This window comes from Poecilia reticulata, chromosome 13 (genome assembly GCF_904066995.2).
Source record: "Poecilia reticulata chromosome 13, P_reticulata-male-v2, whole genome shotgun sequence".
Taxonomy (NCBI): Eukaryota; Metazoa; Chordata; class Actinopteri; order Cyprinodontiformes; family Poeciliidae; genus Poecilia; species Poecilia reticulata.
This window is the reverse complement of record NC_088842.1, coordinates 17,431,130-17,454,580: the sequence shown is the minus strand read 5'-3', so window position 1 is coordinate 17,454,580 and position 23,451 is coordinate 17,431,130. Positions and strand designations below refer to the sequence as shown.

At 39.5% G+C, this 23,451-nt stretch overlaps 3 protein-coding genes across 12 annotated transcripts in view; 2 read left to right on the top strand and 1 right to left on the bottom strand.

Moving 5' to 3' along the window:
- Positions 1–6,218, bottom strand: part of trip12 (thyroid hormone receptor interactor 12) — a 31,094-nt gene extending 24,876 nt beyond the window's left edge. For 2 of the 7 annotated variants that reach the window (XM_008425414.3, XM_008425415.3), the window contains exons 1-4: positions 6,028–6,174; positions 3,090–3,236; positions 2,584–2,709; positions 1,616–2,403 (exon numbers count right to left, since the gene is read on the bottom strand). In XM_008425414.3, coding sequence (XP_008423636.1) covers positions 1,616–2,403; positions 2,584–2,709; positions 3,090–3,187 — 1,012 coding nt within the window. In that variant the 5' untranslated portion in view covers positions 3,188–3,236; positions 6,028–6,174. Of the gene's footprint in view, positions 1–1,615; positions 2,404–2,583; positions 2,710–3,089; positions 3,237–4,482; positions 4,897–5,569; positions 5,861–6,027 lie in introns of those variants that run through there. The other 5 variants (XM_081615001.1, XM_008425417.3, XM_081615002.1 and 2 more) reach the window with 4 other exon arrangements.
- A 433-nt stretch (positions 6,219–6,651) lies between these two features.
- On the top strand, positions 6,652–9,084 carry fbxo36a (F-box protein 36a). The gene is made up of 4 exons (XM_017308276.2): positions 6,652–6,784; positions 6,931–7,039; positions 8,554–8,726; positions 8,881–9,084. Exons 1-4 carry the CDS (start codon positions 6,689–6,691, stop codon positions 9,064–9,066), a joined length of 564 nt encoding a protein of 187 aa, XP_017163765.1. The 5' UTR covers positions 6,652–6,688; the 3' UTR covers positions 9,067–9,084.
- Positions 9,085–9,639: 555 nt separating this feature from the next.
- zbtb38 (zinc finger and BTB domain containing 38) lies at positions 9,640–21,591 on the top strand. 4 transcript variants are annotated; one of them, XM_008425419.3, is made up of 4 exons: positions 9,640–9,779; positions 10,264–10,558; positions 10,638–10,730; positions 17,289–21,591. In XM_008425419.3, the coding sequence occupies exon 4, from the start codon at positions 17,306–17,308 to the stop codon at positions 20,960–20,962; it is 3,657 nt and encodes a 1,218-aa protein (XP_008423641.2). In that variant the 5' UTR covers positions 9,640–9,779; positions 10,264–10,558; positions 10,638–10,730; positions 17,289–17,305; the 3' UTR covers positions 20,963–21,591. The 4 variants fall into 4 exon arrangements, with proteins under 4 accessions (XP_008423641.2, XP_017163713.2, XP_008423640.2 ...); XM_017308224.2 differs by lacking the exon at positions 9,640–9,779 and having other exon boundaries at positions 10,104–10,558; XM_008425418.2 differs by lacking the exons at positions 9,640–9,779; positions 10,264–10,558; positions 10,638–10,730 and adding an exon at positions 10,737–13,842.
- Positions 21,592–23,451: the final 1,860 nt, after the last annotated feature.

Below are 23,451 nucleotides of genomic sequence, written 5' to 3'. Positions count from 1 at the left end.
GAATATGGTTAGTCATATGGTTGGCCACCTCCCACCATGAAGCTCCACCATTAGGTCAGGGATAATCCCAAATGTCCTGCCTGTCCACCGGGTCCTTCTTTAAGTACATTTATATTTCTATTGTCTGATTTGGTCCTGGTTCCAGCAGTGGAAACACAGGCTCTCCAACACAGCTGTCACTATGAATGTGAGCATAAAGTCTGTACCGACAGGTTGTTAGTAAAATAAAGATCCATTACTGCACAGTTTCAGTGGGTTTTTTATTTTATTGGTTATGTTTCTTCTGACTGTAAGATAAACATTTTGAAGGTGTCCAGCCTTAACCTGAATTTAAGAAAATATGGAGGGAGCTAAATATTAAGGTGATGGAATGGAGGCATTTCTTCAAACACCAAAGAAATTATTAGAGTATCAATGGGAACAGAAAAGCCTGTCATAAATTTTTTTGACTATGTTAATAAAGACGCTTATATTCATGATTAAAATCGGTATGAACTGACATGCCATTTGCAATAAGATTTATTTGTAAAAGACACTCATTTTATGTTGCTGTAAGCAGCTCCTGCCTTTTCACCATCAGAAAAAAAGCTTTTTGTTTCAACAAAATACAAATTTAACCTTAAATTCGCCAGGGTTATGAATAATATTGTGCTGGACAGTAAATACGGAAGTAGTAGTTAAAAAGCTTCAGCTCCCAAATGAGTCAAAACTAAATGTTGTGAAACCACTTTTGCTGCTGCTAATTACATTTTTCTTCTCCACTGTAAAAACATTTAAGGTTTTTCATGGAGAGATAGTTTTCACTCAAGTTTGCAGCTGTAAAATAATTTTCTATTTTTCCATTAACAGGTGGCCTAGCAGTCAAGAAATTGATATTTTATTTCATTAATCTGCAGCAGAATAATTCTGTTAAACGTCAGAACAAATGGTGCAACGACAGTAAGGGGGCAAAACTAATAACATCTTTTTTGTAATAGCTGGTCCTTTGATAGTTTTGTTTTCTACTTCGGAAATGTTATTGACTTGTAGTTGATGGCAGCTACAGTTTTAAACAAACACATCCAGAGTCAGAAAACCTGGACTGAAGTCCATTACCACAGTCTGCCAAGTCAGATCATCTAAACATGTCTTGTACAACCTGCTTAATAATCCAAGCCAATGAAGCATTAAGCAAGCATTTACTACGTGTAAATATAACACACTAGTCAAAGCATTTTTTTTTTTCGTACGTGAGCAAGATCATTAGTTACCATCTGTTTTTTTAAACATAAAAAAAGCAAAGCAACTGGAATAATAGAGAGTAGGACGTTTGTGAAATCTGAGATGGGTCACACTAAGAATACTTTATCTGAATTTACAGTTTGTTCTGTTTTTGCCTTGTGGTGTAGATGAGCTGTAGCACATTTAATCCTAGGAGCCATTATAAACACATGATTCTAGTGGTTTTGGTGGATGTTTGTAACAGAGACTGTGATGGTAGTTTGCACAGGAATCATGTCACATTAATCTACTATCTAGGTCTATAATAATGAACTAATCCTCTACCAGCCAATCAAAAAGTACTACATATCTACCGCTTGCTACACACAAACAAGTTAATTTTCACACAACTTACTTGCTAGTTTAGCTTGTAGTCCAGATGGCCCAGGTTTGGAGGTCTCAGTTTTGGAAGTTCCAGGTAAGGAAAGTTTGGGTTTTGGCAGGTTTACTTTGGGGTTGAAGCGTGTTGCCCAGTCAAACTTTGAAGAGCTGGCAGTTTTGGCCTGCTCCTTGTCTCGTGTACTGCGACGCGGAGAGGGACTAGATGCTGATCTGGAACGACGAGCTTTTGTCTGATCTTTTCCCTGTTTTAAACGGGCGCCCTGCGTAGCAGCACTGTTGGTGCCTGTGGTAGAGGAAGAAGAAGAGGAGGAGGCAGAGGAGGACGAGTCTGTCACGTTGCTACACCCAGCTTTGGCTGAGGCGGCCGATTTAGACGCCAGCTTGGTTGGTTTTGCAGTTCTGCCTTCGGTACAATTGGGTAGAGACCCAGCGGTGCTACTTAGACCTGGGAAAGAGTCTGATTTTTTCCGTTTCTGGACTGGAGAGGCCGAGCTGGCCGCACTCTTCTTGCTCTGATTTCGACCTGTCGATGCAGGTGCCTCTGAAGAAGCCTGTCTCTTCTTGGACTTAGCTGGGCCTTTCTTGGTCTCTGAGGTATTACTTTTGGGTGGTGGGACCGATTTGGGCTTCTTGGAAGGGGTGGGCCCAAGGACGCTAATTTGGTCAGGAGCGTCGCTTCGTTTGAGCCCTCTGGTGCCCTCACTCTTTGACTGGTGGCCTGGTCGTTCCTGTTCGGATGTTCCCGCAGCCTGTGAGTCGTCTTGCAGCACTAATGAAGCCACTGATAGGTTAAGACCGCTTCTGTAAGGTAGCAAAAAATAAGAAAATTATCTGGCAGAATTCTTTAAATCAGAAAAAGAATTTAAAGAGATTATGCCAATCTAAAAGTACAAATGTGTAAAATACAAGGGGCAAAGAAGGATGCAGTTCAACCTTAGATACACACATATACACTAAGCACCAAGTAGAAAATAGGAGTACCTTCTTGAGCTGTGCCCTCTGGACTGGCCAGTGGCTGAGCTGGCAGTGGCTTTGGGAGCCTTAGAATTAGGTCTTCTACTTTCAGGTGGGGAATTTGGTTTATGTTTTACCTGCTCTGACTGCAACCTGTAAGGTTGGACATTAAAAGAGCAAGGAACAGTGTGGGTTTCTGGAAAAAGGCCACATAAAAAGAATTTATGAATCCCTAAATTGTCTTAAGACAAAAATGCCAATTCTTTTCGTCACCAGCACCTCTGGAGTAACCAGTAAAAAGAAAAAAGCTAAAGTAAGAGTTATCTGACTACAAAAAGAAAGAAAAACATAGTTTTCTTTTTGTAAAGGCACATACATAGCCATTCAGCAATCAGTAAAGTTTCCTACAGTGTTTACAAAAGTGAAAACTCTTCTCAATAAACATCAGTCTTGCTGCTCGGTTTAATCAAGAAAAGCAGACAGGGAGTTTATTGATTGAGAAAGTATAAAGCAAACATGCAAGACGGACTCACCTTCCAGCTGCTGTGTGGTCTTGTGGCTGGGCCGCAGCAGTGTTCCTCTGTGAACGGCGCAGTGACCCCCCTGGATTGGAATTAGGCCGGTTGGACATTGGCACCTCTCTCCTGAAGGGACATACCCTTTCTAGACACTACCATTCACTAAAATAAAAGACAGCGAGCAGACATGAGCATATAAAAAAATCATAATGAAAAATTAACAAGTGGCAGCATGTTTATAGCATTAGGCTACAGCTTCCTCTTTGTGGCGATTTCAGATGTCCTATTTCACAAAAGACACCTTGATCAACATTTAGAAACTCTGTTAAGAAAAAAAAAAGACTAAAGAAACACTAATCTAACTAGTGGTCCTGGGACCTGTATTGGCTAATAAACAAACCACATGTATGCAATCTCAAAACCACAGGTAGTTTAACCAAAAAATTTTGATCCAAGTCTACAAATGACTTCATTAATTGTATGTGATCTATATTCCTTTGATCCAAAAGTTAATTCAATTAAATGAATCTCTTCGAATAGAAATGCAATTAAGGCATGTTCTTAATAGCTAAGCATTATTTTTAAAACTTTGCATGGAATCACTGAATCCCCTATGTTTACACTCTTGTTGCAGCCTATGTGTTTTCACAGTTTCTATCAACATATTGTTGACACCGTATAATAAACCAGATTTTCTTTACATTTCTACCTCTGGGAAAAATGGCTTTGAGGTATTCTTGTGATAAAATATTACCCAGCATTATTATAACAGCTGGGTATTTTTCTGAGCGTCAGTAATCAGGGACGCATGCATGTCAAAATACACATATATAGATCATAGATATTTTTTAAATAAATTAAGTTTTAAACAGAAATCAAATGGCATAAACATTCCATAATATATAATATTTCTCCGTCTTGAATATTAGAAATAACAAGGAAAGCTTGCTGTAGGAAATCGCCAGTTTTAGTAATAATGGTAGAGAATTTTATATTGCAGCACGAACAATTTGCATATAACCTTAATTCACATGAGACAATTGATGAGGCTGAACATGACCATATCCAGGTGGATTTGATATTTACAAAATAATGCCAACTTACCACCTAAGTACTTTTGGCATACTAGAAAATTACCACCAAGAAATAGCAAATAAACTGACGATTAATCCATGATATAATGAATTCTGATGACAAAATACGCCACATTCCCGGAGCTCATAGGGCCACGTTAGGCCTACACTGACAGTGCATCCTTGTCTTTGTTATTCGAGCACTGACAACTGGCACGCCACTCGCCAGTAATGTGATTAGATTTACACAGCAAGTGGCTGACATTTTTAATCGCCATCTCGTTTGGTTCGTCTTCACAACATAACCAAGACACCAACCGCGTCCTGTTTAGTACCTATGATTTCCAGAGGCCTTTATTTCTGACGTAGTTGTTTAGCATCACCGAGCAACGTTAGCATGTTGAGCCAGTCATTCCCTTCCAATCTCATACGTTTTGACAGCACCGAGTTCCCACTGTATGTTCTGCGGTCAAAAGTTACCACTCTAAACGCGACAACCACAATACGAATGGTACCTCAACGAGAAAATAACACATTTGAAAGCTTAAACAGTTAAAAGTTACGCTGGCTAATTTAGCACTGGTTGCATTGAACTGCGTAGTTTGAGTACCGGTGTGTCAACCTATTTAGACACTTAACCAATAGGTAGGTTTAAACTACTATCTCGTTTGTAAGTTGTTTCGTAAACGAAAAAGGATATGGTCTTAAATAAACTACAACGACAGCCTCCCAAAATAAAAATGTAACTACTTGAGATGAGCTAGGCACCGAAAATGGCAGCATCGGATGGACCGACAGCGGTTTGATGTAATAAAGCTGTGGGGCTAGCTAGGTTGGTATTCGGGCTATTATGACACACAAGTATGGCTGACAAGTTTTAAGAAAACGAAAAGAGACGTGATGGCCCAAAATGCGTTGGTCCACATTTTATGATGATTGGTAGGGGAATCAAATTCAAAATACAACACTGTCATACAACAAATACAATGACTAATTCTTAGCCTCGGTGTCAACCTAGTTGTTGCGTACAAGCTAGCTAACCTTTACAAATATGAGAACTGAACCGATGTTTTCTTAGCCTACAAAAGGCCAAGGGCTCCCTTTCACTGCACCAATGTCTGGGGTTTTAGCTAATGCTAGCCTACAGAAAATAAGTTGTCTAACAAAGTGTCAACAAAACGCATAGTGTGTTGTTACAGTTGGGCAAACAGAACCAAATAAAGCTAAAATCTTAATGCCGTGGCTAAACTGACAAGCGTCGAAGCTAGTTAATTATTAGCAAGCTAATATGAGCTTAGCCATGCAACATAGCTTTTTTAATGGCCGTTCAGTAGTAACCTGACAAAATAGAAAAAAAATACATTCACAAGTACCTGGTTGCTATTAAAAAAATGAAAGTTCTCCGATTTATGAAATACTAACCTTATCAAAACAGAATTAGCCACCGCAGGGCAGTCACGTAGGTTACGTTAAGCGACGTTAAATCATCCAAGAGCGTTGTAGCTAACCTTGGCATGCTAATCAATAAGAGCTTTCCTTGTTGTCACTGGCTAGCGCTTTGCCAGCTCGACAGAATGGGGTTCACAAATAAGAGCTTAAATACACCTCACAAACACGTGAGTTCCTGATTAAATACAATAAACTCAAACTCAATTAACTAGTCGCACAACTAAAAGGTAGCACGACCTCGCTAGGTTGCAAAAAGAAATGGCCACTGATACATTTTAGACACAAAAAAACAGGAAAGCAGGAAGGGAGTTCGGGATGACTCTACGACACAGAATCAAAATTCTATTGATACAAATCGATAATAAATCATTTCTAAAGACTGATGACTGAGATGTCACTGAAAATGTAAATATTTCACATATTATTGTTACCTATTTGTTCCAGTGTTGTAGTTGTAACAGACTGTGCACTGCTCCTCTTTTCTCTCTACCCCTGCTAGCTTCGTATCAGCTGAGCGGCCTACAACTGCAATATACATCCGCGTTATTCATCCGCTGTGGAACTAGATACCCGTGATTTTCGACATCAGCTTACTGCGACTCGGGAGAGACGCTTCTCCTACAAACACCGATTTTTAGTCTAAAATAACAATACAGCGCTGCTGAAAAAGAGGGAGTTTTATCTGTAAATGTTCCGCTGTGATCAGTTAAACACTGGTGATACTAGCTTGTCACAAATATTAAGTATAAATCCGCTGGGTCGTGAACCCCCCTCACCTCCTCCCACTTTCGTTTCTCTGTCTCTCCCTCTCTCTCTCTGAATGTGTAAAAATATAACTCTGTTAATAATTTAAGTCATCATAATTATTTTTTTTCTGTTGCTCAAACGTACGTCCACTAATCGTGTTCCTTTGCCGTTGATGTTTTTTAATATATACTGTTATATTTATTGTTATATTTTAAATGTGCGCCCTGAAATTTTGGCTTTGAATCTTTCAATGAAAATGTGACAATTACTGCATTCTATTCTATTGAAATAATTCAGACAGAGTTGTTTTCTTGTTGTTGTCATGGTTACAGTGCTGCGTCCAAAATGGCGTCGTTACTGGGGGAGAAGCTGTTTGAAATTTCTGGCCAGGGCCCAGCACCCTCTAAAGACTTTTACAATTTTGTGATTACCAGAAATGAGGTATGGTATGTCTTGAGCAAATGCACATACTTGCGTGAGTTCTCGCTCATTTTTACAAATCTCAGAATTCAGATGTTACTGAGGTAACGATTTTCGTACTTTGATGACCCCATTGTCTGTCTGTTTGTTTATTTGTTTAATTTAAGGTCATTTTGAATATGTGGACCATCTCTTTGCGACGTGAAAATAAATTTCGTCCTCCAAAAATGCAGAAATCAACTTTTCCTCATTTTCTACTGGACAAAGAACTTCAGGGTAAGATGTATTTATGTCCTTATTAATCTCTTTTTATGGTTAATGTTTAAGCTTGACTGAACCACCTTTGCTATGCAGAACTCTGTCTGGTATAATTATTGTCCCTTAAAATAAACATTCAGTTGACTGAGGATTATATCTTTCCTTACAGGGAAAACTGCCATTCATGTTACATAAGTAATGAAGCCACAAATCAGTAGAAAAAAAGTATTCTAAAAGTCTGGATCCACCTTCAATTTCTTAGTCATTTATTTCAGAGAAGCCAAACTATTAACACTACTACGGAAAATTTATATTAACTTGCTAACCGCATCTTAAAAATTTGGTACCCTATTTTGAAGGTTTTATTTTGTGTCAACGTGTACAACTCAACTGCAGCAAAGACCCAGATTAAAGCCTCTATGAAATTCGAAGCAGCACAAACAATTTTGATCTCATAGTTTTTTTTTTCTTAAATTGATAAAAAAGTACTTAGCAGTTTTAAAACATATACTGTGCCATTTGTATGTGTATTGACATCCCTAGCAAAAATCAGAAAAACAACAAACTTTGGTTTGTGTAAATTTATTCACGGAATGAAAAAGAAAATCACATGAAGATATAATTATAATTGTACAATGTTACCACAATAGTATCATCGCCAATAAGTTGAGCAATAGTGGAGAGGGAGGTAGGAATTTGTCCTGTAATCAGTGGGTTGTTGGTTGCTGTGTCCATCTCTGTCATTGTTTCCTTGGGCAAGACACTTGTACTTCACCCACCTTGCCTGCTGGTGGTAGTTAGGAGGGTAGATGGTGCCAGTATCTACCTTCTGTCAGACTTCTGTGGCTACAATCAAGTACCTTCCCTACATCAGCATTTGAATTTGTGTGATTGAGAATTATTGATTTCATTATAAAGTGTCTTTGAGTGTAATAGCCACTTTAGTTATGGACAGTGGAGGTGGTCATTGGGGACCAGTTGGTTGTGTTGACATATAACTTTTTGTGTACTCAGGAGGGATATACATTTTGATACGTAGTGGTCCATTTTCTCACTAAAGCTAACAAACATCGGTTCAGATGACAACATTTCTGAGCTCTGATGCCCTGGAGGAACCAAGGTTGATAAGTAGTCTTGGCTCCTGGTAGTGAAAAGAGAGAGACATCATTGGGAAATATAAGCACTACCTATAAAATGTGTGCATGATTTCTTAAAGTCCTGGTCTTAGATCAAATCTGTAATTTAAGAAATACAGTTTCTTTCAGCTCTTCTGAGTTGTATGCAAAGAAGCTGGGCTAATTGTCTTTTAAAATACATTCTTGGTTCAAAAACATGTATTATACCTTTCAAATAGTGGGATGTTTCACATGTTTAGAAGACTTACCAAGCAAAGCTGTACCATTAACAAAAGACAGTCATTAACAAAGTGTGGTATAATTTAGTACAGTTGTTTGCTAAGTTGTCAATAACACTTTTTATGTGAGTTTTCAAGAAATTACCATTACCATTGCCATGATCCATATCCTCCATAGATGAGGTTAGCCGTGTTTTTGGTGAGAAGATCCTGGACTATTCGCTGTCACTGTGTCAGGGAAACTACGACTATCTTGATCGCTTGCAGGATGACTTGCTACTCAAAATCATCTCCTTCCTGCAGCTGAAAGATAGATTTGTGTTGGCACAGCTTTCCAAAAGATTCAAAATGGTAAGACCCTTACAAAACATCAAATGTTCAATAATGAGGTGACTGGATTTGCTTTATTTTTAATCATTTGTGTGATTGTACATTAACTGTCACACCTTCTAAAACAATTTTAACAATCCTCGTCTTCCTGTCGTGGGGTCTAACTGGACCATAGCTCTGCAACTCTGAAAAGTTTTGGGAACTGATTGTGAAGAACGACTGTCCTAATTACAACCCTGAACTGGAGGACTTGGCAAAAGCCATGGGATGGAAGATTACCTATTTTACCTTCTTTCATGATGGCACCAACTATAATGACAACAGCAATGACACCACCAGCAATGACACCAAAAAGCAGTAAAAATGAACAGCAACACAACTGGTTTTTCTTGTCATTTTTTAGTGAACAAAGTATCCATCCATCCATTTTCTTACACCCTGGTCCCTCAGTGGGGTCGGGAGGGTTGTGAACAAAGTAAAAAAAATAAAAAAATTGCAAAAGCATTCTTAAAACAAGTTAGTACTTTCATATTGCCAACAGTTGCATTTTTGAAAAAAAATGTTAACATAATGGAAAATTACAGGCAACTCAAATTATGCTACATAAAAAAAATTATATAACATATATATTTTAAATTAGATCAAAACACAAGGTGGCAAAAATATAATCGAAAGATCTTAAATGCTTGAATCCTGCTGACATCAGATCAGACAACGTCGGGTTACATACTTCCTGTTTACATTTGAGCAAATTATTGTAGTGCCCTCTGGTGGTGGTCCTCACGACTGGATGGCGTCTTTGCTTCCCTCATTGCTCTTCAGTGTGTTACCACTGTGATGTGTTCTTTCAATGAGCCAGCAGAGGGAGCAGCACAGCAGTGAAAGCAGGATGATGTAGGGAGGAGGAGGAGAATAAAGAAAAACAAACCCTTTAGGGTAGCGTGTGCAAAACAAGTCCTGTAGTTCTGGTTACCATTTCCAGGCCTAAGTGATCCTGCCTTAAAAATTTGGACAAATCTCCTTTCATGAGCATCTGCTTCTGTCCCAAGAAAGCTACTGTAACATTAGATGAAGGTATGAACTTTTTCCAGTTTTAAAATAGCCGTATTGTGTCACAGAATATTTAAAAAGTTGTAATTTGACTTGTTATTTTTTTGTTTTAAAAGAAAGGCAATAAGACAACAATTATCTCTTATTAAGAAGGAAACAGACAATTTAGATTTTTTTCTAAATGCTACATTAAACACCAGCTCTCCCTCTATGATTTGACATGGCCACACTCAGGCCTCACTGAGGTATTATGGCCTATTATTAGCCTCTTGCACAGACTTCTCAGCTGAGAATGTTCTGAGAGAAAAAAAAAAGTTCATTACATAACAATAAAGGATCTGTCTCCCAGACTCACTTCCTGAATACCAGAGCAGCAACCGGACCTCAAACTAAGGGAGAGCGGAAGCCCCATCCATTTGTTTGTTGGAGCTAGGCTTGTTGTTTTCTGCTTATCCCTTTTCCCTTTTTTTTTGCTCCACACATTCGCCTCACCACCCCTCCTTTTCAGGAACTCTTTGTAGGTCAGTGATGCAGCCGGAGTGACGCAGCACTGGCAGCTGTCTCCACAAGGCAACTTTGCACAGCAGGAGCAGGAAAATCTCTGCCAGAAGGAAAGTCCACACCGCCAGCAGCTATGACAGAAGATGGGAAAGGCCTAAGATGGGCCAACGCAACAACGGAGGCCGGGTAGTTGCTCTACCCTCCTGCGCCTAAACAAACAGCAGAGAGAGTTCCACTGCGCCGGAGACGGGCCCAAAGCAAGACCTTCCACACAGAAACGTTTTTTTAATAGGCAACTACAGGTATGGGTGCTTATTGCAACAGCAAGATGAATTCTCCCGTGCATAAACCTCTTTGTTAACTGGGATTGCTTTATATAAGGCCTACTCAGCTTGGTGCGGCGGTGTTTGCCTTCCAGCCGATGAGTCTTCCCACAGGCCACAGCTGGGATCACAGAGCCACAGAAGCATAAAGGCCTGTATATTTTTCCTGTTGTTTTAAACACTTCCTGGCTGTGATGTTAGGGCTAGATGGTGAGATTCCTCTTATATAATACAAAACTTAAGCCAACGTATAAAGCATATAAGGATTTAAAGTATGAAGTGATTTTTTTTCCTACCCAGCTGCCATTTTGTTTCCAGTTCAGATGTAGATATTGAACGTGAACAGAGTGATTCTTCGTAAAGCCGTCAACAGTAAACAGAAATGTTTGCTAAAAAAAAATATCATAGGACAATGGCTGGAATACTCCATAGGTGAAATATTTTGCAGTTTGACGTAATTTACTTAACTTATGGAGGAAAGTGGTGGCAATGGTAGTGACATGGGTCAGAATTCGTCCTGTAATCAGGTGGTCACGGGTTCAAGTCCCTGTCCTGCAGGGACTTGCCTCAGCTGAGTCACCGTGTTCTTGGGCAAGACCCGTCACCCGTCTTGCCAGCTGTTGGTAGACAGAAGGGCCAATGTCACGATATAGCAGCCTTGCCTCTGTCAGACGAGAGTGCAAGAATAGGAATCACTTATTTCATTTGAAAGTGTCTTTTAGTATCCTGATGAAGCCCTACATAAGTCTGATATCACAAAATTGCACACATCAGAAAACATTTCAAATGGTAGACCAACACAAAGTAGAACATGACTGTGAAGGGGAAGTAAATCTCATCAATGTTAGAGATGTATTTTTATACATGTGCTGCTTTTATCAATGATTTACCTCTTGGCAGCCCTCAGCGGGAGCAGCACACGGGTTAGTTTGACTTGTAGTGAACAGTTATCTTATCTTTTTGTTCTCACAAAGCAACCTTTTATGGAAAATTACATTTGGCTTAACAGACAAAAAAGAAAACACAAATGTCAAAGAGCACTTTGGGTTTTTGAATATAGAACAATTGAGTAAATGTTAATTTTTTTTTCTCCAGAAGATTTCTTTAGATCTCTCAGCCTTATAATCATTAACACCATTTTATTTTTTAGTTTATTTAGATTTTGTTCAGATATTTTAGTTTTTCTGTTCTAATTTTTGCTGTCGGGTATAAACATTAATATCTAGAAGTACATTTAGAGTATTACCCAAATATCGTCATACACATTTATCTCATTGAGATTGTGAGGGGTGCAGGTCTCTATCTTCAGCTGTCAACAGGTGAGAGACCAAGTACACCTGGACAGGTTGCCAGTCCCATTTATAATGTTTCAAATGCAACTCTAATCAGGTGGGTTTTTAGTCTAGATTTAAAAGCACTCAGTGTTTCAGCTGTTTTGCAGTTTTCTGGAAATTTATTCCACATTTGTGGTGCATAGAAGCTGAATTCTGCTTCTCCATGTTTGGTTCTGGTTCTGGGGATGCAGAGCAGACCAGAGCCAGGAGACCTGAGAGGTCTGGAAAGTTGATAAAACAACAGCAGATCTTTAATTTATTGTGGTGCTAAAGTCATTCAGTGATTTATAAACCAGCAACAGTATTTTAACGTCTACTCTGAGCTACAGGGAGCCAGTGTAGGAACTTTAGTACTGGGTTGATGTACTCTGTCTTGCTGGTTTTAGTGAGAACTCAAGCAGCAGGTCCTCTTTAGGTCCAAAGATAATAACTTCAGTTTTGTTTCTGTCCAGAGAGAGAAAGTTTTGGCACATCCACAGGTTCATCTGTTCTAAGCATCTGCTTGGATGGGTTCAGAGTCACCTGATGACATCATAATGTAGAGCTGTGTATCATCCATGTAGATATGGTAACTAACCTTATTTCCTGTTATAACCTGAGCTCGTGGGAGCATATAGATATTGAATAAGTCCCAGGATTAAACTTTGGGGTTCCCCAAATTTGCTTCGATGAGAAATTACTTATTGAAACAAAGAAATGGCTCTGCAGAGAGTGGTTAAAACTGCACAGAGGACTGTGGGGAGCAGCCATCCCTCCACCTCGGACCTCTATACATCATGATGAAGGGGGAGGGCGCTCCGCATCATGAAGGACTCCACGCATCCTGCACACAGACTGTTCAGCCACTCGCCTCAGCTGAGGAGCATACTGTGCAGGACCACCAGGCTCAAAAACAGTTTCTACCGTACAGCTGTCAGGCCGCTGAACTATAGGCACTCTTGATACTCACTTTTTCTAATAGGACAAATACCCTAAAACAGAATTAGAGCAACAACGGAATGGTTCAGAAAGCACATTCATAGGTTTGTATGTCCCTGTCAAATTTCAGACTCAAATACAATTTAGAATCTATGACAAGAATTAAAGAGACTGTGTTCACACAGATACTCTTAATTCAAGTTGAGGGGCAGGTTTTAGAAATTATAATAATAAAAAAAGCCAAAAATGTCAGTTTCCAGATTCACAAATTACTGACACATATCCCCAAAGACCAGAAGCTGTAACAGCAGCGACAGGAAGCTCTACAAAATACTGACTGATCTGAATACAAACACAAGCTACACATTTCAGATTTCAGACATTTTAAAAACCACTAATCAGTTTCCTTTCACTTCAAAACAATTTCCTTACTTATGTCTATTTAGCTCCAAAAAAGTCAGTAACATACACTAAGTTTTTGTTGTAGTTAACAAATGTCTTTAAAGGATCCATACTACTTTAACTAGAAGAGACTGACTATGGAAGAAAGAGTTTTGCATATTTTTCTACCAGCATCAAAAATAGTTTATAGCTTTGTATTCATAATTTGCTACAACCCAAATAATACAAATGGAAAAAAAACTGGTAAGAAGTTTATCATATTTTTTAAAAATACACACACACACGCACACACACACACACACACACACACACACACACACACACACACACATAAAGTCAGATGTGTCTTCTTTGTATTTAGATGCAACAAGTAAGTATATTCTTATAGATACTGCATCTGCTCTTTCACATCAGCAACCATGTAACATCGCTTGTCTGGTTAAATGTAAGTGATAGTCAGGATGGGAGGGCCGAAGCAGTTGCTTCTGTCTTTACAGGCTAGTGGAGAGGCTACCGAGCCACATCGTGTGTTTGGCTTCCTCCCCTCCCCCCTCGTCTGCAGTGCTGACGCATCTGCTGCTTTCGCATCAATCAGCAGCCTCTATATAGGTATACCCCAAGTCGCTGCAGAGAGCACGGTTTGTTTTCATCTCAGTCAGAAAAAGCATTGCTAAACATCTGGACTGTGATTGCTGGTTTGCACAACAGGGCGGCAGTGTGTATCATCTCCTCTTTGCTTCAGCTTTATCTGTTCTAACCACAATGACTGTCAAGGCATGGGCGAAAGGCAGTGGTGTGATATGCTGCTGCACAGGCAGAGACTGTGTGCACTAGCAGATGGTGTGATGTTATGCATTTAAGGTGTATATTAGAGGGCTCATGATGATTTATATTTCATGCAAGGCATTGTCCTGTAAAAGCGCGCATCAGGCTCCACTTGGATCTAGTTTGCGGCGCTGGGGAGATTTAATACGGCATCCGTTATTCGGCTCAGGACCACTCGCTATGAGCGCTCACAGTGATGCAGCTGAGCGTGTTTTCTGGCTGTGGGATGAAGAACAGAGCCGATGTGTGATGTAGAGCCCTGCATTTCTCCGCTCTCCCTACAGCTCTCTGCGATGCTTAATAATAAGTTGCTGCTTCCTGCTTAGTGGCTCCAGAACGAAAGCGTCAGTTGCCCAGCTAGTACATGGGACAGACCTGTGCTCCGATTTAGCTACATTCTGCAAAAAAAAAAAAAAAATTGTGAGTTATTCCATTCGCTGTGTAGGACATAGGAGGGTAGGGCAGCTCTAGCCCAGGACCCAGGCTGCATGGATAGAAACGATAGATGCTGGAGCTGAAGTCATCAGCACACTGATGAGAGGGAGGGAGAGGAAGAAAGACGTCAGAAAAAGCTCGGCTTCAGACACCACCACTGTTCAGCGACCATCATAGGGGAAAAAGTATTTTCGCCTATCTCTTATGAAACTGTTTTTCGTGTATCACTCTGTGTATGCCAGGCCGTAGAGAAAGGGATACTGCACAGTATTGTTTCCTGTTCGTTGTGCATCATTTTCTCTGATTCACTAAGGTACGTTTTGCATGCTTACCCTCAAAATCTAACCTGCTTGTGTGTGTATGTGTGCGGAAGTGTGCCTTGCAGAGCTGAAAAGGTTTTTTTTTTTTGCCTTGACAGTTTGTTTGTCATTTTATAATACTTTCTGTATCTTGCTCTGTCATTTCTCAGTTTGTGGTTTGACCTCAGGGGATTTCTGTTTTTCAGAAAAAAAATATAAAAGCAAATTATGTCTTTGAAGGTAAACTAAGTCGGGGTGTGGCAAATTCAAAAAAAGCAGTGACAACAAGTTAAGAAATTCCGCTCAGCATGTGCCTGCAACAAACCACAACAACTGATGCAAACTGTAAAAAATGAATGTGGTGGATTGAAGAAGGTTCTTGGAGGGAGAGGGCGATGCTGATCCACAAATAGCGCAAAAAAGATGAACAATTCTGTATGTTCGGAACATACTTATCCATCAGATAACGCTGAAAAATCTGAAAGTCCATTTTGTGCTGCAGACACAAAGACTCTCAGACCTCGGCAAGCAAAAGACAAAGTATAGTCAGCTGGGGACAAAGGCAAACCTCCATTGCTTTGTGCATTTCTGCTTGCAGCAGGGTTCCCAAAGAGGGCACAGCGGGTTTTTCTTTTGGTTTTTTTAACAAGAGGTAAACTGAAACCTCTGACGGCAGATACAGTCGATTGCCGTCCGGCTGAATTCCAATAAGTGCTGCGCCATAGCATGTTGCCATGACAACGGAGGCCCGTCTTGAGATAGAAGGCAGGAGGTTAGCTGTGTTTTCTGTCGTCTGAAAGGCTTTACAAACACTGGCGGCCATATTGTATTTGGTACACATCACAACATTAGAATTAAAGAAACCTCTCTGATAATTACCTCCTTAGAGGAAACACTGTTCTGCGTTTAAAAACAATTAGCAAAACACGACAGTGTTAAAGACACCAGCACGAATGTTATTTACATTTTGTAAAACTAGAGATAATAAGCATAAGTAGAGACAAAATATGTTGATCGAGAGAGATAATACTTTGATTTTTTATCATTAAGTTTCAACAGTTTTAACAGAAATGCATTGTTGTTTGGCACATTAGGCCTGCTCCTAGAGATGTCATATTTAATACAGCAGTTGTAATTATACTTCTGACAAAATTAAAGCGCAAAGTGAAATTGTAAGTAGCAGCAACGCAGGTGGATGCATGATTCATCATTTACAAGTAACGAAGTGTGTCTTACCATGTACAGACAGCATGATATGCAAAACAAAAATGACTCAGATTGCATTTTCCCATGAGAGACTCACAGTGTTAAGATAATACTCATGCATTCAAATAAATGAATGTGTGGTTAGCTCAGATCAATATAATTTGTAAATCTAACTGATCTCATTTAGTTTGTCATCACAGTATTTAGTTTGCCATCACAGCATCTTTTCAGTTTTAATTCTGTTCTAATGCACACCAGCAGGATGAAGCAAAGAAAGTCTCCGAATCTAAAACATGCAAAATGAGTTTCGTTTTATCATACTGTTAGCTATGATTTCAATCATCAAATATTAAATGATTGTTTAGTAGAATGAAATACTAGTAGCGATTCTTTTCGAGGCATGTGAAAGGAAGCCATCAACTGTGAAGATAGGAAAATATGAGTCATCATCACATAAATATCTACTTCAAACAAACAAAAATATGAACGGCAGTGTAAGTCTACCCAAGAGGCCAAATATGTTATTGGCATGCAGAATATGCATGTGTGGCACTATGTGGGAATATAAAATTATGCAAAATGTTGTATCATTGCAATTATTGCAATTATCATCAATAATTACAATTATTGATGATAATTGCAATTAGATGTGTTGTCCAGCTCTACATTTTACTGTCTCAATTTGGGTGCAGTAGTTCTTATTTCACCACATTTATTTAATAATCTTTAAGCATTATTGAATAAATAACTTTATATATAAAAAAAATACTCTACATCTGTAGCACTCTAAAGTGGTTTAGTTGGCCAATTAAGGTGGCTGAAATTAAACGAAAACTCACATATCCAGAAACATAATGTAGATCCTTCATTCAGTTATCATCGATCTTAGTTGTGACTGACAAATGGTTCAGAGAACATGTATCACTACCTACACCTTATGTCATTAGCTATGGTTTTACTCAAACCGGTATAAGTAAGATGAATCATTTTACTCTTAAGTGTGTTCTATAATAACATGCTTTCTTTGAAACCCTAAAGACTGAATTCAAGTCAGGCAAACTTGGAGGTAGGCTACATTCTTTATGCTTAAAGTGGTTTGGAGGTCATCAGGTTTAAATTCAGCTACTGTTGATAAAAACTGGCGCTCCGTGTCAGAATGCTGCTGCCATCTAGTGTTAAAACTGAAAAAGTGCTGAAATGCTTTAAAAAGAAAATAGTCACATTTCATAATTTTACACTTATCTACTTTACTACATGTGGTGTAGTAATTTCTTATTTTTTCTTTTTTAGATGACTGCGGTGAACCTATGCATCCAAACCTGATGGACAGCACACACCCTTCTACTGTGCTGAGCAAGCTCAATGAGCAGCGGTCACAAGGCCTCTTCTGTGACGTTACTATCGTAGTAGAGGATGTGAAGTTTCGGGCCCACAAAAACATCTTGGCTGCATGCAGCGGATACTTCAGAAGCACTCTGACAACCTCAGATACATGCAGCTCCAGCCAAGTCCTAGAGCTTATGGACCTAAAGTCTGAAGTGTTTGCCTGTATCCTCAACTTTATATACTCCTCAAAGTTGACGTCGCTTGGTGAAGAGAACAAAGGGGGACTCGCAGCAGCTGGAAGAAGACTTGGAATTCCTTTTTTGGAAAAGCTTGCGGACGAAGAGCAGCGGGATGAATGTGTTAGTCCCAGAGACTCGTGTGCAACCACAAAATCTTCAACAGCAAAGAATGAAGGTTCCAGGCGTGAGGAGACAGATAGTGCAAGAGGACCTCGCATTACCAATGCCTTCTCCATCACTGAAATATGTCCTGGGAACAATCCCTTCACTCCTTTGGTTCAAACAGACAAGCAGAGGCAATCACCAGACGTGGGACAGCTGCCCTCAAGTTTCCCTACAATATCCAGCATCAATGGGAACAATGAGACAACCCACACCCTGTCTGAACACTCATATGCAGTAAATAATTCCACTGAAGGCAAAGACACCAGTCAGTGGGACTACAGGAACGTCTGTAAACCAGCAATATTGCACTCAAAACTACTCATGTATAGGAATACGGGCCCACTGAAAAAGCGCCATAGGCTGAGAGGCATTTTGGGCAAAAGTATGCTTCCAGCACCAGCGGATCAACAAACAGATGAAGCAAACACAGTAACATCAGTGTTATCTGATGGTGATGGTGATGCTGCTGCTCCTGTCACCGTTATGACACCGCCTGCACTTTTCTCAGAAGCAGAGACTGAGAAGATAACAGAGACGGAGCTCTGTGGAGCCACTGACAGTGCTGACACAGAGCTAGGTCCACCACCTCTTTCCCCTCACCCGGAGGACAGCATTTCAGTCTACAGCTGCGAGCACTGTCCAGAGATATTCTCAAATAAAGCTCTTCTCACCATTCACTCTGAGGTACATAAAAAGCATTTTGATACTCGTTTGACTTGTAAATTTTGTCACAGAAAATTCATACACCTCAAACGACTGCACAACCACGAGAGATTATGTCCAAAGACTGGAAGAGGCCCACCTAAGCTTGATGCCAGGGACATATCAGCCAAAGAGGTGGAGCACAACTCAGATGACAGATTAAACGTGGAGAGCTCTGCAACACAGCCTCCCTCTGCAGATCTTCCCAGCCCGAACATGCCAGAGCTCACTGAAGTTAACCTAACAGAGCGCCTACATGAAGAGAAGACAGTTAGGCAGAGGCGATACAACTGCAGTGTGTGCAAACGAGTCTATGTCACCTTGTCCAGCCTGAGGCGGCATGAGAACGTGCACTCATGGCAGAGGGCTTATCCATGTCATTATTGCAATAAAGTGTTTGCCTTGGCAGAGTACCGCACCAAGCACGAAATCTGGCACACAGGTGAACGCCGCTATCAGTGTATTTTCTGTCTGGAGACATTTATGACGTATTATATCTTGAAGAACCATCAAAAGTCCTTCCACGGCATTGATCCCAACCTCGCTGTCAGAAAGAAATCTGCCAATGGTGGGCTGAAAGCCAGCGTTTATCCAATCAAACTCTACAGACTTCTGCCCATGAAGTTTAGAAAGAGGCAGTACAAAACATACAGCCAGACGTACTCAGAAAGTGGTGAAAAAGGTGACTCATCCACTTTAGACAACAGTTCTCTTATTCCTCCATTTGAAGAAAACAGTCCCCTCAACCACCCTGACACAACTTCATTCCCGCTAACCTTTATGGCCACAACAAAGATGGTCTCCCCTGTCATGCCTCGCATCTGCTTCGACAAACCTTGTAATCAAGTTATTGATCAAAATCTCAGTAGTGAACAGGGGAAGCAGACAAGCACAGAGAAAGAGACTGGAGACAGAGGTTCACCTTTTAATAACTGTGACAGCATCTTCTCATCCAAGCTAACTCTGCCCAATCCTGAGTCTCAAGCAGCTAAACCGCCTGTGCTGATGAACTCAGAGCGCATTACTCAGAGTGTGCCATTCTTCAACTCCTTAAGCACTGTTAAAAAGTTAGGAGAGTTATCAGCTTCAGCAAAAAGGGTTGAAGAGATGACCAAGGAGATACTTCAATCCAGCACTGAGGAGTTGATGCGAGACAAAGTAATGGGGACTAAAACAGAGACTTACATCGCCAAACCTGCTTGCCATGGCCCGTCTCTGGACAGTGACACCAAGCCGCTATGTCAGATAACAGTGAAAATAGGTAATGAAGCCATCATCCGCCGCAAAATTAAAGGATCTAAGCTTTTCCCCAGGAAGAAGAGGAAAACTAGAGAACTAAGTGTGGAACAGACCCCAAGTCAGTGCAGTCCACTGAGGGAAAATTCAGAGAGTCCGAGGCTTCGACTCAGACAGGAAGCCGTTGCTTCCACTGAGAAATACGATGATACCAATGACTGTGATACAGCCGATCAGCTTTGGCGTCCCTACTATTCTTACAAGGCTAAAAAGAAGAGAAAGAAGTTCAGGTACAAACACAGAAATGCTTTGTTTCACCCCTGTCCCGAACTTTCTATAGACAGAACAGGTTTCACTGAATCCCACTTTGACAGAACACATTTTCCAGCAGAGGAGAGCAGTTCAGGAGCTAGCATCGGGCTGAAACATGGTCTTAGCAGAAACTACAGTCCGAGGCCCACCTACAACTGTGACATCTGTGACAGCTCTTTTATCACAGAGACCGGACTGAAAGCTCATGTGATTGGTTCCCATCCTTACTTCTGTCGGACCTGCGGAAAACAAGGTCCCCCCGGTGAGGCACCCTCCTGTGGGGATTACATCTGCAACAGCTGCATGGAAAATGGCTCTTGCTTTGACAACACACCCCGAAGCCCCAACCAAGAGAAGAAATATTGCTGTTCATTCTGTCCCCAGCGTTTTGTGTATCTTGCCACAAAGAGAAGCCATGAGAAAAAACACCAGGAGACAAATGACGAGAGTCCCAAATATGACACATTCACTTCATGTTCTACATACTCAGCACAACCAAGGGAAGGCAGCAAACAAGACACCAACAAAAGAGAGGAGAGTAGCAATCAAGAGGATGTTGACATAAAATGTGAAAACACGGATGAAGAGCATTTTACAACCAATGAAAATAAGCCAAAAATCAAGGATATATCTGACTTAATGTCATCGACTCCCTATCAAGATGTGTCAAATTTAAGTATGAAAAATCCACCGTCACCAAATACGGACTGTCTGCCTACGCTGACGTCCTCAAAAATGAAACAAAAAGTTGTGAAAAACAGGATCAAAGTTCATCATTCTATGCATCATACTGCAAAAAAGCAAGCATATGACAGGGACAGTGATCCCAACAAGAAATCATCGACAGGACCAAGAATGAACAATCTCACTAATTATGAGAAATCAAGCAAACCAATTCAGAAGACCGATTCTGAATCTAACGGTGCATACATTTCTTTACACAAGCCAGAAAAATGGGTGTGCAAAGAGGAACCATTCTATTAAGGAATGCAACTTAACTAGCGCAAATGTCAATTGAAATATTGTTGACTCATGAAATCTGCAATGTTTTGCATCAGAATAGTTTTTGACAGGACAAGGCAAACTATAATAATCTTGCATTAGCAGACTGACATTTCTTCCACCTTAAGTTCAATAACTCAGTGATTATTTATTCACTGTTTTTCACCGCTATAAAAGATATTTTTGTCCTGTGTCTATGCATGTAAGTCGGAGTCAGTGACTCATTGTAATGGGTTTTTTTTTTCAATGCAGTGCAATAACAGTTCAGCTTCTGCATTGTGTGGGGTGGCAGAAAAGTTACCTATTGTGGTTTCAGCTTCACCTTTTTTAAAGCGTGTCCGAGCAAAAACAATAGGGATTTTCTGTTTTCACCTTTCTGGACCTCTTGCTTAAATAACTGGAACTGGTGAATTGCACTTTATGGTTAGACTATGCTGACTTGTAGTTTAATACTTTGATAATTGCCATTTTTATTCCAAGCTTTGTTCATGTAATTTGAATTTCTACTAAATACACAGGACCACTGAGATTAAGATTACTCCTTTTTTCTGTGTTTAGTATGTATAAAACATGTACAACTATTTAAATAAATATTGTTACTATGAACAGTTCTTTTCTGTCCTTGCTTTGTAAACATGATTAAAAAAAACATGTTGTGACATGTCAAATTCACTTTGTAAGTTAAGCAGCTTCATTATTCAGACTAGACTTTTACTTACATTAGTGACATTTATCAGATTATTTTACAAGCTGTGTTTCATACTTGGCATATTACAAAAGACTATAAAGCCACATGATGGTAATCTGCTCCTTTAGGAACCTGCAGCCCATCTGAAAAGTTCATTCTCTTTTTCCACTCAAAGTGCATCTGTGTCAGGCCTCCAAACACAATTTCCAGATGTTTTTCCAGTTCCTTCCTTCATTCAAAATTTGGTTTGTTCTGCATTCAAGCAGATCCTATGCTTTATAAGTACAGCCCTTCAGATCACAAGATCAATAACCAATAGTTATACTAAAACTATTTACTACTACTATTAATATTGATTTTTTTTTCTTAATTAGCATGCATGAGAATTTTTTATTATTTATATTGGCAAGACCTAGCATCCCACTTTAAGATGAATAGAAAGCATTCATTTGAAGCCCCTTTAAAATCCAGACGTTTACTTGCAATATTTCAACTGAAGAGGGCACACTTTGTACAGCTCTACAATTTGTTTATGATCTGTATGGGTTTGATAAAGTCAGTAGCTGCTTTGTTTCATTTTGTCGCTCTGAGCTTTTTGAGTCAAAATTTGTATTTCAACTCCCCCGTGGATGTGATCCCTATCTGAAGCTTCAAGTATTAAAATAAATACATTTGTTCTTACATAAGATAAATCTTACACAAAAAATAGAAAAAAATTAACATCTTTGAATGAATATCCCATGGAAACCATTCAGGGGTTCCCATGTAACTGCACTAACAAAGTGCAGCTCCTCTTGGAGCTTCCAACTCACATATATAGCACCTTTTTAACATTTGAAGCTAACATAGCTACTTGATTGTGCTATAAAATACCATTATGTGCCTGGAAAATACATAATATCACCCCTTTAAAGAATACAGTGTAAGTATGCTTTGCTCGCCACATTTTTAAATCTTAAGTTGACTTAAAAAGTCAGGATTCCAAGCGTACGTTGAAATAAAATAAAGATATTTACTGACTATTTATTCAACTTTCTTTAGTTTGCATTTGCTACAGTATTTGGAAGTACAAAATGCAGATAAGTAGCTACATTGCTTTTACAGTATTTTTTCTTGCAAATTTTTAGCTTGGACTCTATGATCAGTTTGATAACCATGGGTCTATGCAAAACCTTCGGATAATCATAAGAAAACAGAAGGTATTTTCAAATAAATAATCCTAAAAACATTACGTCACGAGTTTACTTATCATCCAATGTGTTAAGTTCATCTTGTTGGTGGTTGGATGAAAATGATCAGCAGCAATCCTCAGGTTAAATTTATTTGGCACAATTAAAATGCAGCTCAACAAAATTAAAAAGAAAATGATCATGAAAATAATAATATATAAATCCTTCACACAAACGTGTGAAAAAATAAATAAAAACCAACAACACAATCCTTCATCAGTTTATCATAAATTTAATAATATAATAATATAGAAAAATAAGAACATAAAAACAGATCAATAAAGTATTAGTGGGAATTTAAAGAGAATGTAATCATGAACACGTACAGTTAAATAACCTTTAAACTCTTAAACCGAAGGCTTGCTCAATGAGTTTTTTTCTATTTTTCTGATCATTCTCTGTAAATATGAGACATGTTTGGAAATGAAAATTCCAGAAGATGAGCAGTTTCCAGTTCAGCCCATCTGGCACCATCTTAGATCCAACACTTATGATCACTCTTTTCATCTCTCTTCTGATGCTCAGTTTGAACTTAAGTCATCCACACCAGCCTA

Coding starts and splice junctions, on each gene's coding strand:
- fbxo36a (XM_017308276.2), top strand. CDS start 6,689: ATGGCGTCGTTACTGGGGGAGAAGCTGTTTGAAATTTCTGGCCAGGGC. Junction 7,040..8,553: donor ACTGGACAAAGAACTTCAGG/GTAAGATGTATT, acceptor TATCCTCCATAG/ATGAGGTTAGCCGTGTTTTT. Junction 8,727..8,880: donor TTTCCAAAAGATTCAAAATG/GTAAGACCCTTA, acceptor ACTGGACCATAG/CTCTGCAACTCTGAAAAGTT.
- zbtb38 (XM_008425418.2), top strand. CDS start 13,695: ATGGGAGGGCCGAAGCAGTTGCTTCTGTCTTTACAGGCTAGTGGAGAG. Junction 13,843..17,288: donor AATCAGCAGCCTCTATATAG/GTATACCCCAAG, acceptor TTTCTTTTTTAG/ATGACTGCGGTGAACCTATG.